Source organism: Spermophilus citellus (assembly GCF_964194105.1).
Source record: "Spermophilus citellus genome assembly, chromosome: 10".
NCBI classification, from domain to species: domain Eukaryota; kingdom Metazoa; phylum Chordata; class Mammalia; order Rodentia; family Sciuridae; genus Spermophilus; species Spermophilus citellus.
Genome location: NC_138197.1, coordinates 106,989,722 through 107,008,333, shown reverse-complemented (window position 1 = coordinate 107,008,333; position 18,612 = coordinate 106,989,722). Strand labels below are relative to the sequence as shown.

At 34.5% G+C, this 18,612-nt stretch overlaps 1 protein-coding gene across 7 annotated transcripts in view; it reads left to right on the top strand.

Moving 5' to 3' along the window:
• The window catches only part of ATP2B1 (ATPase plasma membrane Ca2+ transporting 1), a 105,125-nt gene extending 95,919 nt beyond the window's left edge, over positions 1–9,206 (top strand). For 4 of the 7 annotated variants that reach the window (XM_081309480.1, XM_081309482.1, XM_081309479.1 and 1 more), the window contains 3 exons: positions 123–305; positions 691–804; positions 8,184–9,206. In XM_081309480.1, the coding sequence (XP_081165606.1) occupies positions 123–305; positions 691–804; positions 8,184–8,495 (609 nt within the window). In that variant the 3' untranslated portion in view covers positions 8,496–9,206. Of the gene's footprint in view, positions 1–122; positions 306–690; positions 845–8,183 lie in introns of all 7 variants that reach the window. The other 3 variants (XM_081309483.1, XM_081309485.1, XM_081309484.1) reach the window with 3 other exon arrangements.
• Positions 9,207–18,612: the final 9,406 nt, after the last annotated feature.

The window sequence follows — 18,612 nt, the reverse complement described above, 5'->3', positions numbered from 1 at the left end:
CATTGCTTCCTTGGTGAAGATAGGTGGATACTCTTGCAATTTTTATAACCTTTTGTATAAAGTTGCTCATTTTAACTGTACTCAATATGATATATTTCTAAGTTCTTTCCCCTGTGTTGTAGCTTATTTCAACAATTCCAACTAGTCGTTTAAAATTCCTAAAAGAAGCTGGTCATGGAACACAAAAGGAAGAAATACCTGAGGAGGAATTAGCAGAGGACGTTGAAGAGATTGATCACGCTGAAAGGGAGTTGCGGCGTGGCCAGATCTTATGGTTTAGAGGTCTGAACAGAATCCAAACACAGGTATGGGCCTGGTAGAGAGGTAGGAGAGATGATGGGAGAAGGGCTTTCTGACCTGGGGAGGAGGTTCACGTGTGTTCCTAAACTTTCTTTCTAGCCTTCCCAACCAACAAAATTTATTCTTTTGAAAAAATACTACTAGTGGCTGGAATGAATGAAACTTTTAACTGATCATGAAAGAATGTGTCTTATATGCCCCTAAGCTCCTTTTTTCCTAGCTTTTTTTTTTTTACCACCCCCTTCATCTCAAAATGCTATTCTTGCCTATTTGCTCTGTAAAAAGTGCCTTTTTCTTTACTTTTTTATATGTTGATAGATGGAATGGTCCTTTCTCTTGTTCTCTCTCTCTCTTGCTGAGCAAGCTGTCACAATCTCTGATTCCTTGCAGATGGATGTAGTGAATGCTTTCCAGAGTGGAAGTTCCATTCAGGGGGCTCTAAGGCGGCAACCCTCCATCGCCAGCCAGCATCATGATGTAACAAATATTTCTACCCCTACACATGTAGTGTTTTCCTCTTCTACTGCTTCTACTACTGTGGGGTGTGAGTGTGTGTTCCTAAGTGCATGAAATTAACATTTCCTATTTCACACACCTAACGTTTCTCATTTTCTCCTTAATGTTTAAATTCATTGTTCAGGCTTTTCATAAAGCTTTCTTTTCGTAAAGTGGATTGAGACCTCAAAGTGTTGTCGTTGTTGTTGTTTTATTTCTTAGAGGGCTAGATAACAGGTGGAACAATTGCAACCAAAGATTAGCTATGAATTCTGTGAGCTTGTCTCTATGCTAACTCTTACAGTTAATATGGGGAATAAAATTATAGCTTAGAATTTGTGAAACTACTATAAATTTTTGAGTATATGCCTTTAAACGTGTTCATATGCATGGTTCCCAGAAGCATGTTATTTGAAACTGAGCTAACAGAACCAGGAAATTGCATTTGTAAAAATAAAATATGAATTTAGTATTTCAGCTTTATCTTGTCCAGTTTGGAAAGTAAATTAGTAGCCTTAGAAAAGTTCTATATAAAAAAGTATATATAGTCAATTGTTTGTCTTCTTAATTTGAACTTTGTCTATCTTACTTTGTTTTTTTTTAAGAGAGAGTACCTATATAAACTTTTATGGTATTTATGGTTAGTTTGGGGGGTTTTCCCATTTGCATAATCAATTTAGTTTGACATCAAAGGTAAGAAATTTCTATTGTTTTCTAAGCAGGAAAAATATATTGATTGATTATTGAACCAATATTTCAATAATATAACAATATATTCATGTTATAATGTCACTAATTGAATAACATATTTTCTATTAGGTTTTTAGTAAATGGCAAACTCCTTTTTAACCTTATATGACCCTATTGTAAATTGGAGTCTTCTGATTTCACAGTTGTTTTCAGTATATTGGAGGCAATAAAAATATATACCAAATTCCACTCCTACAATTGCCAGAATTCTTAGGGTTAGACTTATATTTTGGGCAGAGACCTACCTTTTTCGTTTGGTCTCCAGCCAGAGAAGAACTAGAGGAGTCTTGGGTGAGCTGGACATAGAGTGAATCTAGGGAGAAAGCAGCACAGACTGTTTACCTATTGCCTATTAGCTTAAGTAATTTTTATTTGACATTTTTAACAATGTTATAGAACAGGTAGAACCAGAACTGTCCTCATTTTACAGGTGTGAACACTAACTTAGAGATTAAATGACTTGCTTATAACTATAAAATGGTGTAAAACAAAAAGCAGGCAAGTTCCCTAAAAACAAACTGACCTTGTAACATTAGGATGTAACATTTACATGGACAGATAGGAGTCTTCCTTTTAAAAATTACCTACCTGAATGAAATGGCAAATGTAAATTGCCTGGCATTACACTTGTACATTGTCAGTCAGATGTAGAATTCATACTATCTTTGGCTTCTCATGATGCAGCCCTAAATGGTAAATGCCTCACAAACCTCTGTGGAAGACCTACCATATGTCAGGGCTATTTTAAAACCTCCAGAATGTGCAGTCTAGTGAGAGAACAAGCAAGAAGTTGAAAGTTCCTACATGGCAATGACCTACAGAATATTATAGCAGGATCCTTAATTTACCCTGGGAAATCAGAAAGAATTACCTGAAGGAAATGACTCCCAAGTTGCTCCTTGGTAAATTTTGCTAATTGAGAAAAGCAGGCCTCTGTGGCAATAGTTTAGTAATAAAAAAAATGATAAACTATAGAAAACTGATGAAGCTGAAGTCGAATATGAACATCTGTGTATCACAAGAAGCAGCAAACTAAGGCTGTACTGAAAGACCTCCTTTCCCCAAAATCTTAAATTTGAAAAATTTTAAAGTTGAAAGATTAATACATGAGTACATCTCACCTGAATTTACCACATCTTAATATGACATTTACCTTGTCTATATATTAATAATCTCTTTAGACCACTTGAAAATGGCATATTTGACATTTCATCCCTAAATACTTTAGCATATACCTCTTAAGAAGTCTTGCAAACAATAATACTATATTCAGGAAATGTAACACTGATTCCTATTACCAAATATATAGTCTATATTTAGATTTTTTCAGTTTTTGCCAAAGTGTCCTTTATAGCTGTTTTGATGTATGATCCAAGAAAAGATCATCAACAACAATGTGATTTATTTCCTACTGATTATGATTAGCTGCATGTTAAATTTTTTGACAAGTTTATCTCATGGGTGTTGGGTATTCATTTTTATTTCAGCAATATTTTGCTGAATTATTTTTAATTTATTTTCTAGTTTGGAAGGGTGTCACATGATCATAGGTATACTATAGTGACTATAGTTCTCAGTCTGATTGTGTTCCAGGCTTTATGTTAAATATCAGATCAGTTACAAACTTTGTTTTAAGACACACATGCACACATCTGCCCCAGGCTGTTTTCTGATGCACAGCTGTATTTGAAACATCTGAGTTGTTGGACCCATCTGGTGTTATATTTTAGGGAAGTAGAAATACACTTCAGAAAGTGGCAAAAGGAGGCTTGTGGCTGTTACTTCACAAGTTTTGAGATGTTTACTTCTTTATTCTATATCCTGTGTTCTCAGGACATGAGGAAGTACTCAGTGACTAGATCATATCCTGCCAGTAATTATCATTATACACTATTGCAGTAATTATATTGCTGTTCTTTTAAATTTCTTTGAAGCTTTGCCTGAGAAGCATAGTCTTTGGTGGTATAGGATACCAGCCAATATATAAAATTAATAAAGAGTATTAGTATGTTTAATGAAAGGTTTCATTTTCACTGTGCTTTTGACCTAATATTGAATAATCTTAGAAATATCTACAAACATCAATTTTTTTTTACTCTTATTTGTAGCCCTTTCTTTGCTAAATAGAAGAAATGGTAATCCATTTTAGCTTTGTCAAATATTAGACTTGAAACATCTTCATAGAGATCATCTTTTCTTCCCCCTCATTTATTAGCAAGATCATTATAAAATCTCTAAAGAAAAAGTTATGTAGTTTTTCTTTATTTGTAAATTATAACATTCTAATATCCTTTTTCCCATTACTGAATCCTTCTTGCTAAATCTATAACTTATCTTCCTGGAAGGGAGAAATTAAGGAGAAAAAAAAATTGTACTTCTAAGCAAAGGGTCAGCCAACTGCATCCTGTGGGTTAAATTTGTCCTGTCTCCTGTTTTTTTTTTTTTTTTGGGGGGGGGGTGGATAAATAACTATATATATAGAGAGAGAGAGAGCATAGCCATGCCCTTTCCTTTAAAAGTATACCTTATGGCAGTTTTGCACTGTAAGAGCAAAATTGAGTAATTAACAACAGAGACTTTGTAGCTTAAAAAAAAAGGTTCCACCCCTGTTCTGATAATTAAAACATCAGTTAGTAGAGGTGAGTCTTCCTTTGAGAAAATTCAACATGTAAATTATTCAACTCTGGAAAACAGCCTAAAATTTTCTTTTTTATTGCCCCTCCCCCCAAAAAAACCCTTATTTTATCATTGCAGTTTTTTAGTGCATATAGTAAAAATAATGATGAATACAGATTTCAGAAGTGACCATGCTGTTATAAAAAATAAGACATATTGGTTTATAATGAAATAGTTCTGTATTTTAGAGCTGTCTCCTTATATGCCATGTTTTGGGCAACAGTATTATTAACCTTATCTGCTATCAAAAGTTAGGAGGAGGGGCTGGGGTTGTGGCTCAGTATTAGAGCACTTGCCTTGTACATTCGAGGTACTTAGCACCACATAAAAAGAAATAAATAAAGGTATTATGTCCATCTGCAACTAAAAAAATATACTTAAAAAAAAGAGGAGGATATTTAGGAAAATGGTTTTTTAGAGTACCTGGTTTTGATTTGTTAATTAAATTTTGATTTGTTAATTGTTTATCTTGAAAATCGATTTTAATTTCTTAAAGTGAAATTACTTAATGATTATGATAATCACCTTAGTTTTTTTTTTTAATCATGTACTTTATGCGGTATTTTCTTCAGTTTTTTTTCCTATTAAAATTTTTCTGGACATAGGTGTTATTGAAATTTTTAATTTTGATAATCTTAGGGGGTATAATTATGTTGTGCATAGTAGGTCTCAGTAGATACCAAATGGGAAATGAATTAAAAGATAGTAAATAGTGAGGAATTAGATGTCAAGAATGGGAAATTAACAGTTATGTCTTGGGTTTCCACTTAAACTGGATTCTTTGTGGTATTAAGAAGATAATAAAGTTCAGGGCAATTGTAAGTTTAGCTCAGTATGTTAGTTTGCTATTTATAACAAAATACCTGAGATAATTTATCAAAAAAGAAAAGGTTTATTTTGTTCCATAGCTTTTGAGATATGATCAAGTGGCCATGTTGCTTTGGAGTGTAGCAAGGCAGCATATCATGGCAAGAAGGAAATGGTGGTTCAAAACTGCTTATGGATCATGAGCCAGAGAGCAAGAAAGAAAGGGCCAGAATTCCGTGATCCCTTGAGGGCACACCCCCAGTGACCTAAGGACCTTCTACAGGGCCCCACCCTTCAAAGGTTCCAACACCATCCCATGGCACCATCATAGGGACCAAACCTTTAATACATGAGTCTTTGGGGACATTTAAGATCTGAACCAGAGAGAGTGCTCAGGGTTAAGCCTTAGATCAGGGGTGTTTTATTCATATATTTTATAATCTAGATTTTGTTGTATGTATTTCCTGTGAGACTGTCCTTCGAGATTTGTTCTTTGGTTTTTGGTTTTGGTTTTTTTTTTTTTTTTTTTGGAACACTGGTGAGCTGTTCTTCTACTGGTTACTAACCACAGTTCTGTGGCTTACGTAAAGTAGAAGAAAGAAGGAAGCATTAACTTTAATCTTATGAAATTTTTTTTTCCTAGTTAGTGATAAAGTGAATGTCTTCTGTTTTGTCTTTTATTGACTTCCAAGGATTCTGGAATTGGGAGTTCAGAAGCCTAGGTTCTAAGAATCTCTGGCACTAAGAGTGACTTGACTTGACAAGTTGCTCAGTTTTATTATATTTATAAAGTGGTTAGAATAAAATATCTCTAATATCCTTTCAGTAATTTCTTTCTGAGTAAGAAAAATTTACCAAGCTTGGGTAAAAAGGACTTCGCTGATTTCACCTGCTATAGATACGTGTGTGATTGTGTGTATATATACATCTGCTATCCTCACTCGCAGGCTATACTCTGCCCCTCTTAGAGCTTTGGGAACTCACAGACATCTGTCTTACTCCCATACCTTTCTTATGAGCTCTATTTTCCAAATTAAATATATTCAAAAAATCAATCTATTTCCTCTTTGACCCTTCACTGTTTGTTTTTATACCTATTTTGATTTAAAAGTAAACAAAAAAATTCACAGAAAACTTTGACACCATTAACAGCAGTACCAGCAACCTAGTCCAAATTGCAGATATCCTAGTCCCCTTGAACAGTTCTAGCCACCCATCAAATTTGCTGGCTGATCCTCCAGTTTCTATTCTCTCTTGTGCCTGCTGGCTTTGACACCAACCAATTTTTCTTCTGAAGCTGTCTCTTTGCTTTTAAAACTTTATGGTTTAGTACTAGAACAGTCAGGATATTTGTTGAATGTTTGCATGTATTAAAATGTAAATTCCAAGAGTGCACAATTAACATTAAGTAAATGGTTACGACAGTATATTTAGCAAGCATTGTCTTATTCCTTATGTTAAACGTTACATTTTAGTAAAAAGTAAAGGGAACAGAGCAATAAATTGACAATGTATTTGTTATTATTAGTCTGTCAAATTAAGGAACTAATGTATAAATATGAATGGACTAGAATTATAATATGTAATAAAATAACAAGATAATATATACTAAATACTTGCTGCTTCATGTGTAAATCATGGTTCAGCAGCATCAGCATCACCCGGAAGGTTGTTAGAAATGCAGGATCTCAAGCCCCTGCTGTATCCAAATCTGCATTTTAACAAGATCCCCAGCTAGCTCATCCGCACATTAAAGTTTGAGAAGCACTGGGTTGATACTAACATGGGCTAACACTTTTCTAAGTCTATAGTATACTAACTTAATCTCCTGTAACAACCCCATAAGGTATGGGTACCATTGTTATTTCCCATTTTATAGTGGAAAAAACCCATTTGATTAGTGTTCCTCAACTAGTAACTGGCAGAGCTGTAACCTGTTTAGCAAGAAAGATAGATTTGAGGAGAGATAAGTAATAATTGGAAATGGACACATGGCCCTAAACTAGACATATTTTAATATATATTCAGATGTCCATTTGAAGAACTTTATTAATTTATTCATTATCATTGTCTTATGATTTTGATGATCGTATCTTATGGCACCATAAGTGATAGTTACCTCCTTTAGCATTATTAATAGATGATGTCTTCATTATTAAATGCTTCATTAGAATTGAAACCAAAACAATGTATTTAAATTGATATATAATAGATTTTATCTTTTCTCCCTAAATATGCATGACACTGGGTTAATGAGACCTGATGTCCACATTGGGGTAATATTTTTTAGTTTAATTGACCATTAGCCTCTTTTCCTTTATATAACAGACTTCTAATCTAAACAGAAACACATCTGTTTGACTTTATGTTTTAGAGTAAAAGTACTAGAAAACTTTGAAACTTTATGTATTCTCTTTGGGATATTTTTCACAGACTTCCATTGGATTTTTAAATTTTCATTTTGAAAATCTATTCCTTCTGGAGAATATAGTGATTAAGTTGTAATCTATGATAGAGAAAACCCCTTAACACTTTGTAAAAAAAAAAAATGGCATATACTCAAATATTTATAGCTGTTTAATGGCATTTTGTAGACATTTACTTGGGTTTTGTCTGTATTTTTATTTTGTGATTCAGGGAGTGGTGGGTAGATGTGAGTTCATGTGGCATTCAGCTTCTATTTGCTTGGCTTTTCATAGTCGGTGACACCCTGATTCCTAGCATGACAAATAGTAACCCTTTGTGCTTGACTTTAACTTATTTGAATTGTTTTCAAATATACATTATTTTTAGTTTTTAAAAAGTCGGCTAAGCTTGTGTATGGTTAAGTTTTGTTTTGTTTGTTTTTGTTTGTTTTCTTTAGGGAAAAAAATCCTATAAAATGGCTATTAAATTTTTAGCCAGTGACAATGAGATTTTCTTAGTATTACTTTGAATCTATACTTCTTAAATTCGTAGAGTATGTGGTTTTGTTGTTCTGTAGTGTCCTACTAAAATATTCATTTTTTTACAGTGTATTGCAAGTTCCACTGCATTACATGCAAATATGATTCACTCATACCTAGCTGTTTGTGGATTCAAACTCATAAAAATGAACCAATTTAAGTTAAGTTGATTATATACTGACATTTTTCTGTGTTTTCTGATATTTACAGATTCGAGTGGTGAATGCATTTCGTAGTTCTTTATATGAAGGGTTAGAAAAACCAGAATCAAGAAGTTCGATTCACAACTTTATGACACATCCTGAGTTTAGGATAGAAGATTCAGAGCCTCATATACCCCTTATTGATGACACTGATGCTGAAGATGATGCTCCTACAAAACGTAACTCCAGCCCTCCACCCTCTCCCAACAAAAATAACAATGCTGTTGACAGCGGAATTCACCTTACAATAGAAATGAACAAGTCTGCTACCTCTTCATCCCCAGGAAGCCCACTACATAGTTTGGAAACATCACTCTGATTGTAAGCTGAATGTTAACACACTAGCTGCATTGTAAAGAAACAAATTGAAACTGGGTCTTTTCACATATTGTGACGGACAAGATAGTATTCTTGTCTTTGGACTTCAACAGAAGACACACTTGTACGAATGTAGATTTATTTTTTTAAAAAAAAAAAAAAAAGCAAAGCTTTCTGCCAGACTGAGGGTGCTTTTTGGGGGGTGGGAGAAATGAACTGACAGATAAACAGTAACTCAGTATAAGTGACCCGTGGATCATCAGTAGTACCCAAGAATGGTCCTGAACAGTGTATTAGCAGAACTTTAGTTTATCTTAGTCCTTGATGGGAGAGAGGGAGGAGTAAAGCTGGGCCAGACGAAGAGCCCTGGATCATTGAATTGATACTTTAATTTCTGCTGTTGGCTGTTAATAATTTGGATTATTTATGTTTATAAATGATACAGATCTGTTTACAAGGTTTGTAGATACTTTTTTTGTTCCTGTTCATAGATGGGAAGCTTCATTATAACTGATGCAGAGAAAAATTAGTCCTTCAAATACTGCTGTATTTTCAGGAAAAAAAAGGGGGGGGGTGTTTCTATTGAAACTGTACTAAATTTTTGCCTACAATTTACCTTGTTAAATATTGTAGATAAATTGCTAATACTAATAGCCAAATAGATAACACTAATGCTTTGTTTAAAAAAAACCAAAACAAAACAAAAAAAACATGAGCAGTGGTGTTCTAATGAAGTTATGGCATCTGTCCTAATTAGTTTCTTAAATACATTTACTACTTAATGGTTTTGAAACAACTGTTTAATTTTTAAAATTTTTGAAAACTTGCTAATAACCTTTTGTTCAGAATTTAGTAGATTGTTTAATGCAGGACATCAGCTACACAATGAAAGAGTGCTTGAAATGCTTTTGTTATTTCAGGCAAATCAGATTAAATCAAACTATCAAACTACAAGAGAACCTTAGTCCTTTTTGTTTTTGTCTAAATATGTTAGTTCAGTGATGTCTTGGTGAACTGTGAGTGAACTGTATTGATTTTTCTAATAAATTCTTAGAGACCTTCATACAGCATGAGGGCTGTTGGCATTTTGAAAAAGGTTAATAAGTAGAAGCATACATGTTTTTCTTTTGTTTTTGAAACTTGTTTGTAAGCATAAATAAATATGCCCTTTTATTAAATAAATACACAACAATGTTTTTGACATTTCAGCTTCCTTCCTCAGTTCTGCATATATGTCTGTCCTGTTAAGCCACAATTGGAATAAATTTGAAGATGGTGGCAATCTAATAGAATCAGATTAAGTGAATGATCACAATCTTGCCATTTAACATATTTTTCATAGAACTTAGTTCGTCTAAAATAGTATCATAGTTTAAAAAAATAAAGATTACCATTGTCTTTGATACAATTATTTTAATTCTTAAGTGGCCAAATAACAAATGGTAAAATGAGATTATAATAATTAACCATATGCAGGAATGCCCATCTCTAAGCCAATTGGATTCCTTAGCTATTTTCTTCCTGTCTGCCTTCTTCCCTTGTTTGCCTCTTGTCTTTACCCTGTATAAACTGGCATCGTGTTAGGGCCTAGCTTTCACCAGATATACAATCCTCAGGCTGTTGTGAAGTTTACGAGGACTACTCCATCTGAGAGTGCTGACCCCGCAAAGAAATTTAGTTGATGGTGCTTGATATTTTTGGTGGGTGGGGGAAATCCTTTTCTCTCCATCAGTTTTTTGCAGTAATCCTCTGCAAGTCTTAGAAACACATTGGCTCTGTCAGCATTTGTCATTGTACATTTATTCATCAGGTATTTATAGTGATTCATACTGTAAAAAGAGAGGCATGATATGCTGGGAAGCATATTTAGACTAGGAGTCAAGACCTGGTTTCTAGTCTTGGTTTTGCCATTAATGTGCTGCATGATCTTGGGAAAATCATTTACCCTACATGAGGGTGGTAGATTAGACTCTACCTTGAAGAACCCTTTCAACTCTAAACATTGACCCTATCAACTGGAGAAGCCTACGTACAAGGCATAGGGAATAGAGAAAAGGGAAATGTTTTCAGTTTTCTTTTTTATTTTGGTTATGCTTAAATATGAATGTAATTACCAAAAGATTTAGAAGTGCATGTGCTTTGGAGGATTTGTATTGAGCTTTTACAGTATTCATTTTTCAACTAAAGGCAATGGCTTTTTACACTGACTCTAATCCATAAATGGGTCTTAAGACATCCATGAAGTAGTAGCAAGACATGCTTAATGTGTATTTCTCTCTTTGAGACACTGTAATTTCTACCAGAAATTTCCAGAGCATTATGTAAGTAGAAAAAAAAAATGCAAGCAAGCTGTTAAAGATCTTGGATCCCATTATATAGTATGTATAGCTGAAATCAGCATCTGTAATTCAATCACTTTTTCTCTTTTATCCTCTAACCAAAAAATTGTTTAATTTTGCATCCCAAATGTTTTTAATCTTTGTATATTTTTTAAAAATCCTTTTCTCCTCATCATTGCCTTTTTTGTGGTTGTAAATAGACTTACTTGCACTTTGAAGATGAGTTACTCCTTGTCATCTTACAATTATGTGATATGGTAATTTTCATAACAGATGTCAGTTTTGAACCAAGAAATGGTGATTTGTTTATAAGAAAAAAAAAACTGGCTTCATTTCTGTGAAATTGCTCTTTGAAAATTTCTTTTTACACGTGTAAGCCAACTGAGATACCGTGATGGTGTTGATTTCTTTCAATGATGCTTACCATCTATTTTAGCCACTGAGCCTTTTATTATTTGTCTATTTGTAAAGTTTATTTGTCTTAACTCATTTAATAAATATACTGTTTATCTGTTTCTGAATGGGGACTGAACTCTTTGAATATTGAAATTTACTTAAATATCTTATTTTGGAATTACTTTTTTCTACTTGAGATTTTTAAAATCTGATTGATGAAAATTCTATAATGTACTTGAAATGTTATGGTTGTGTTACAGTGAATCAGTGTTCTAATATCAATATGCATGGTCTTGCCTCTAAAATGAAAGTGGGTACATTTTCCCCACTCTTCCTACCCGCAGCTTTAACCCTTCTAGTACAATAGCTTACTTTTGCAGTCCATGAGATGTAATGCTTTCATTGTAGAACAGATTAGTTTTTCACGTTAACTATTAAGAATTTATTTTTCATCAGATAATACAAACTTGTCAATACAATTATCTGAACTCTATGGTGAAAAAATAATAAAATTGCCCTTAGTTGGGTTTTATAATAAATTATTACCATAAATTCACATTTTTGTTGAAATATTGAGTAAATTTTTAAAGGATTATAAATACCATATTTTTGATAGTATAAATTATTAGTACATTATTGAATATATTTAAATATCATTTATGACATGAAAGATATTTCCATTTTGTCAAATTGGGTTTTATATATGTATTATGTATTAGAATTGAATTTTGAATTACATTCTCTGTAAAATTAATTGAATAAGAAAGGGGAGTTTCTCTAAACTTTTGCTTGTTGACATTTTTCCTTCCCCATCCTTTAGAGAGCGCGTGTCTTTTTGTAGCTATCTTTTTCTGTAACATATGCCACTCTAAGACTCTCATACCCAAACCCCATATTAACCTTTATCTTTTAAAATTATTCTTAAATACTTGAAGACAAAACACACTTATTAGCATAAGTATACCAACTTACTAAAAATAATCTCTGAAAAATGACCTTTTAGAATAAGTGGTTTTATATCATAAATAATGTTTCATATGGTAAGGGAAGTCAATGGTGGTTAGTATGTTACAGCACTTAGTATTCTATGTTTTTGTCATAAGAAATATTACTTTAGACATTTTCCCTATTAAAAACCACTTCAACATATAGATGAATATTCTAAATGTATGCATCTTTAATCTGTGTTCTCTGAATTCAAGGTATTATTATTGAACAATTTAATTGTAATGGCTCCAAAATAGGAACCTAAAATATAAACATATAAAAATATAGATATGGTAGATATTTATACAGTATCAGTCTCTGATATAATTTATTTAATTAGCACTATCCTATTTAAACTAGTTCCCAAGTAATTAACATGCACATTTAAGTTTGGGTTCAATGCAGAACAAAGGTTCTCTTGATTTAAATCAATGTTTTTTGAGAACCACAATTTTTTCCAAATCACCTTTCAGATCATTAACTTTTAATAGTGAATGGTTATTAAAAGGGTTATTGTCATAGCATAAACTGGTATTTTAGGAGTACTTGCTATAGCTAAGCACTTTCTATGCTTTATGTAAATCATAGCCCTGTGAACTGCTGTTATTTCCTATGGGGAAACAGACTAGAGTTCTGTTCGGTTGCTTGCTCTGGGTCCCATGGTAAGGTAGTAGAGCTGGGATTCTCTCTTGATGTAGACCCTTTTGCGGGCCTCAGCAATGGGTCTTTGCCATAGTACTAGCATCTTGTTAACATGAATCAGGGCCCAGGGCCCTTATAGCTTGTGTTCTCTTTTTTTTTTTTCCTGATAGAAAATGCTAAATTTAGACATGATCTTAAAGAGTCTTCATACCCTTCCTAGAGGAAAAACTCAAAACACTGAGGCAAAGAATCACCTATTAAAATGTATATAATCAATCCAAGCTTTCCTCTCAGACTTCTTGCTGAGAAGTCAAAGATTAACTCAGTAGAATGTTCTATTATAATAACATACTTAGAGAATTTTGTGACTTGGTACTTTAAAGATGGGTATGTTTAAGTTTCATGTGTAGCAATAATTTAATGACCTATTCAATAAGGTGTTTCTTATGTTTGACAAGAGTATTCTTAGTTCACCTTTTTTTTAAATGAAGAAAGGCTTTTGTCCTTTAGTAGTTTCCTTGATGAAAATTTTTAATGCTTTAATATTTAAAACCCAAGAGAGTGACTTTATTGCACATTTGATTTTTAAATTGGCCATTTTTAAAATAAAATTGGAGCCATTTTTTTCAATATCATATTAATGTCATTTTAGAGCAATGTGGTTTATGGTTTGTGAATAGTCCCCCTTAGCTTGTTGGTTGGCTTTTATGACCTAATTAAGATAGCTTAATGAAGATAAAGAGTTTTGAAACTTTTCCTGTTAGACTGCTTTTTAAATTATTAAGTATCTGGTCATAGGTATGTCTTAACAAATAGCCTGGGGATGGAGTCAAAAATGAGAACAAGAACTCAGGGAAACCTATGGTATTTGAAGTTTAAATTGAGATCCTTTTAATTTATCTAGTGTTCTAAAATTTTAATTTTAACCCTGCTTCCCAAGAAGGGAAAATCAATAGTCTATCTAAAAGCTTTGATCACTGTGTGTGTGTGTGTGTGTGTGTGTGTGTGTGCACGCGCACGCGCGCGCGCGGGGTGGGGGGAGGGCGGTTCTGGGGATTGAATCCAGGCCTTGTGCATGTGAGCCAGGCACTCTGCCAACTGAGCTATATCCCCAGCCCCTTGATCACTCATTTTCTGCTGCAGATTTGGGATGGGTGCTAGGCTCAACCTTAGTGTGGTAGGATAGAGGGTGAATCATAACAATAAAACCACACCAAGTCTCTGGAGCCTAGGATCCTTTCAGTATCTTATAGACAACACTACCCTGATGTTCCCCACTTTCACAGCTTCCGGAATTATCTGCTACTGCTGACACTTCTCTGTCCCCATATTCTGCTCTCCATTCATTCATTCAACACACACTTGGTATTTGTCATGAGGAATTCATACCGTTTTGGGAGACTCAAACAGTGTCCCTGCTCTCAAAAGAGCTAATATCCTGTTGGGTGGGAAAGACAAATCTAAATCAGGTTGTAGGGATTGATGCCATGTGACAGTGGTTGAGGAAGCCCTCACAGATAAGGTATAAATCACTGTTGAGCTATATGGAAGAGCCTCCCATCAGAGATTCCATTAGATAACACCTGGCAAGTTTGAGGAAATGAAAGGAGTTATGGCCAGTGTAGCCGGAGTGGGTGGAGTGAACCAGCAGGAGAGTGGGAGATGTGTTTAGACAGGTATGGGAAGACCTCTCCTGACCTCATAAGCCTCAGCAAGAACTTCGACAGGATGTGATGGAGGATTTTAAGGAGGAGCAACATGGCCTGGTTTTAAAAAGATCATCAGCTTCTCTGTGACCAGGGATAGATTGACAGCTAGAAAACCAGTTAGGAAGAGATTGCCTGGTTCCTGTCCAGCTTAACCTTTTCTACTTCTTTGTAGTCTCTTGTGTAGAAATCTTGTGGACCCTTATTTCCTTTTGCTATGTTAACTTTATGCTTGTCATGCTTATCTAATTTACACCAAGTCTGGCATCAATTTTAGTCATCTCACATATTTTCCTCATTTTTGCCTTAGTCCATGTGCAAGTTTCCACATGGATCACAGCAGCCTTCACTTTTACTGTTATTCAACAACATGATTACAAACAGAAGGTAGCCATTTCTCCTCTCTTCATTCTCCAAAGCTGTGGTCAGTGTCTTCTCCAAACTACCCTTCATCTGCTTTGTAAAAACTCATTAAACCTGCTGATCTTGTTCTTTTGCTAGACATGATGGCCAGTTTCTTGATTCCCCAGTCTTTTTTAGCTTACTAACCTCTATCTGCTCTGGTCCTGCCTAAGGCACTTGAGTTGGTTTCTTCATCCTGCCCTGTCATTGGCCTCCATGGCTTTGCCTCCTACTCTACCTTGGTGCCCAAACCTGAACCACTTCATGCATTAGACTATGCTCACCATCTTGCCAGTAATAAAGATTCACTTACTTCCTGGCTTTTCTCAGTGCTTTGAGCAAACTTTGTTTTTATTCTTTCAGAGCCTTTTCTCATTACAGTTATGCAAATCTTTATATCTACTTCTGAGCCAAGACTCGGTGCCTGGTTTGTCAGACTCAGATGCACCTTTTCCATTCTGTTGACAAAACCTATGATGTTCTTGTTGTGCAAACCTACGATTTCTTCACTTAGGTTAGCAAACTTCTGCTTTCCCTTGTTGTCTTCTTACTGGGTTTTAGTCCTTAAGAGCAGAATTTTGCACCTATCCATATTAAACAATTGTTTTAGTCAATGCATATCACTTTGACTGCAGAATTTTGTCATTTAGTTTATTCTCACACAAGACAGTAAGGAGCTTTCCCTCCGTTTTCCTAGAACAACTGCTTTCACAGTAAAACTGAAAGACAAGAATAAGATAGGTAAACAACCATTTGTCTTGCTTTCCTCAAAACCATTACCAGGCTGATAATTCATGCAGTCATTCAGTCATTCAATCAATTAAGGATCATCTAATTAAATGATCCATCATCCTACATATAAATAGAATCCAAAAGTCATCAACTCCAAAACTGGATGAGGCCTTATGGAGATGCTGTCAGCTACATTTCCCGTATGGCTACAAATATTTCTTCCTTGGTTTCAAGTATTCTTTTTTGTCACTGTCTTATTTTCAGTGACAACTTATTTCCAAGTTCTTTACCCCAGGCTTACACATTTGGTTTTTTGTGCTCTCCATATCCTATCTTCTCTCTCCCCTGTCACCAATCTATTCAACACTCAAAATCTTCCTAAATCACCACTTTCCCCACATCACTCTTTCCTCCTCAAATCCAGGTAAGTAAATAACCCCCAAAAAGTTCTGAATAGCACTCCTCATATAGCTGTCCCCTGCCCCTTTCTCTGCTGCTATGAGCACACTGTGTATTTCTATTATTCCCTCCCCTTTAAGTTCCCCTGAGTTCTGCTTGTTCCTATCTCTGTTCCTGAGTACAACAGACCTGTAAGAGACATGGTCAAGACTGCATTTTTTCAGAAAATCAGCCTTCTGGGAGAGGGTGCCAAGACTCAGTGGCTCTCAAAGGTTTAGGGAAAGGCAATAAAGGCAGTCGTATATGGGAGAGCATTTGCCTAGCAATCAGCAGACCAGGTTCTGGTTCCTGCTCTGTCTTGTGCTACCTTTAGTACCTGAGTCTTCAGTTTCCTCAACAGAAATATGAATATTAGGATTCCTGCCCTACCATAGTTGTTGAGATGAACTTGGAAACATGGAAGCATTTTAACAATTAAAAGGACAATGCAAAATGGTACTGTTAACTTGGCAACTAAAATAGTTGTGCGAAGAGCTATCCCTGCCTCTCCTAATAAATTTAATTTAAATTTAAAATTTTGAGTTGAAGAGAGCTTGTAAATCTGAACCAAGCATTATATAAACCAGCCAGGAGAGTCATTCATTAGAAATAATGTTCATTTCCTTTCCATTTTTTCCTATGTTTAGTCAATTAACAGAAACATCATTTTCCCTTTAAAAAGCAGCTGCTTGCTTACTGGTTGCACATCTGAGTGGTGGAGATCAAGTGAGTGTGTTAGTGACTCAGTCTCCTAATTTTTACCACTTATCACTTAGTTGAACACCCCTAGTGCTCTGATGGTGTGGGACTGTTATCCAGGTTTAATAGCTACTGTTGTTCCTTGTCATATCTTTATCCCCATAATAAACCATGAAAAAAATCAGTGTTTCCCAAACTTTTCTGTATACTGAAGTCACTTAAGAGCTTTAGAACATCCTGGTGCCTGACTTTTGCCCCCAGGCATTGTGGTCCATGGTGTGGCCTGAGCATTGGCATGCTTTTAGAATTTTCAGATCATTCTAATCTGCAGCCCAAGTTTGGGAACTACAGTGGGAAACTTTGAGAACCACAACACTGAAATGCAAGAACTTAATGAAGAACAAAAAAGGTAATTTGTAAGTTTGCCCTTCAAGATTGATGTTTAGCAACAGAAATGGTTTACTTGCTCTAAATTTCTTTTTAAAAAAACATCTTTTACACACTAAAGTTCAGTGTCAAGAAGTGAATGCACTAGATTAAACTTAGTTTTTTAAAAAATTTACTGCAATTAAAAACTAACTTGAAATAATATATTTTGTGGAAATATGCCCACCTCATCTCCTATTTTAAAATAAACTTATGACCATTTAAAAAAATAAGATACTTGGTTATGTGAAAGCAAAACAAAAGGATCTCAAATATCAGATTATGAAACTTTATTTGCTTTTAAAATTCTAGTCTACACTTAGAGATGTAGTTTCAAAATCAAGCAATAAGCCTTTTTAGAAGAACTTGGCAGAAATATCATGGTGAATATTAAGCATATTAAAATATTGATATTTAAATATTGATATATATAATAGAATATACTTCCTATTTTTACATTTAAAATTACAAATGGTTTTTTTTTTCTGTTTTTGAGGACAGTTTTTAAGACCAGTTAGTTAAAAATGTTCACTGCACCCATCCATTTAATTAACCCCTAACAGGTAATACAACATCCAGAACTGGAGGTTGTTCCTGCCTTCAGTGTTTCCAGCAATAGCTGCAGTGTGCACACTGACATTTGTTGATCCCTGTTTTAGGTCACTTGCTTTCTTATTTTACCACAGTTATTACAAGATATCCCTCTTTTATAATAGGATTTGATTCCAGAATCATTCAACAGCTGAATTTATGACCATTTCGCTACATAAACCATAAAGCCTCTTCAGTTTGGTCAGTTACTCTAAATGTTAAAACCAGTTCATCATGGAATTCTTCAGATGCACTACAGCATCTCTGCATGACCCCCAGTCCCAAGCTCCATCTTCATCTTCCCACCTTCAGTGTCTCTAGCTCTACCACTGTAGAGAGCCCACATGTCCCAGTTTACCAAACATGGTTTTGGCACAGAAGTCTGCCATCCCATTATGATTAAGAACAACCCCTTTCACACTCAGAAGTATTTTTGTTTGATCAAAATCGCATGCTTTCAAGTTGTATTATCATCTTAGTTCCTTTCTACCAATGTGTTTGTATCCCTCTGCAGCTATTTAGAAATTGTGTAGTATGGAATTCTTTACTATGTAAAACATTAAAGCAAACATGAAAGTGAAACATTAAGGAAAAAACAGAGCCATTTTCTGTCATCTGTATTGGTGACAAAGGGGCTCATGAGTTTATCCTGTTAATAGGAATAACTTTGTGCTAGAGATGTGCACAGTGGTAGAGCACTTGCCTTGCATGTGTAAAACCCTGGGTTTAAGCCCCAGCAAATAAAAAAAAAAAATTATAT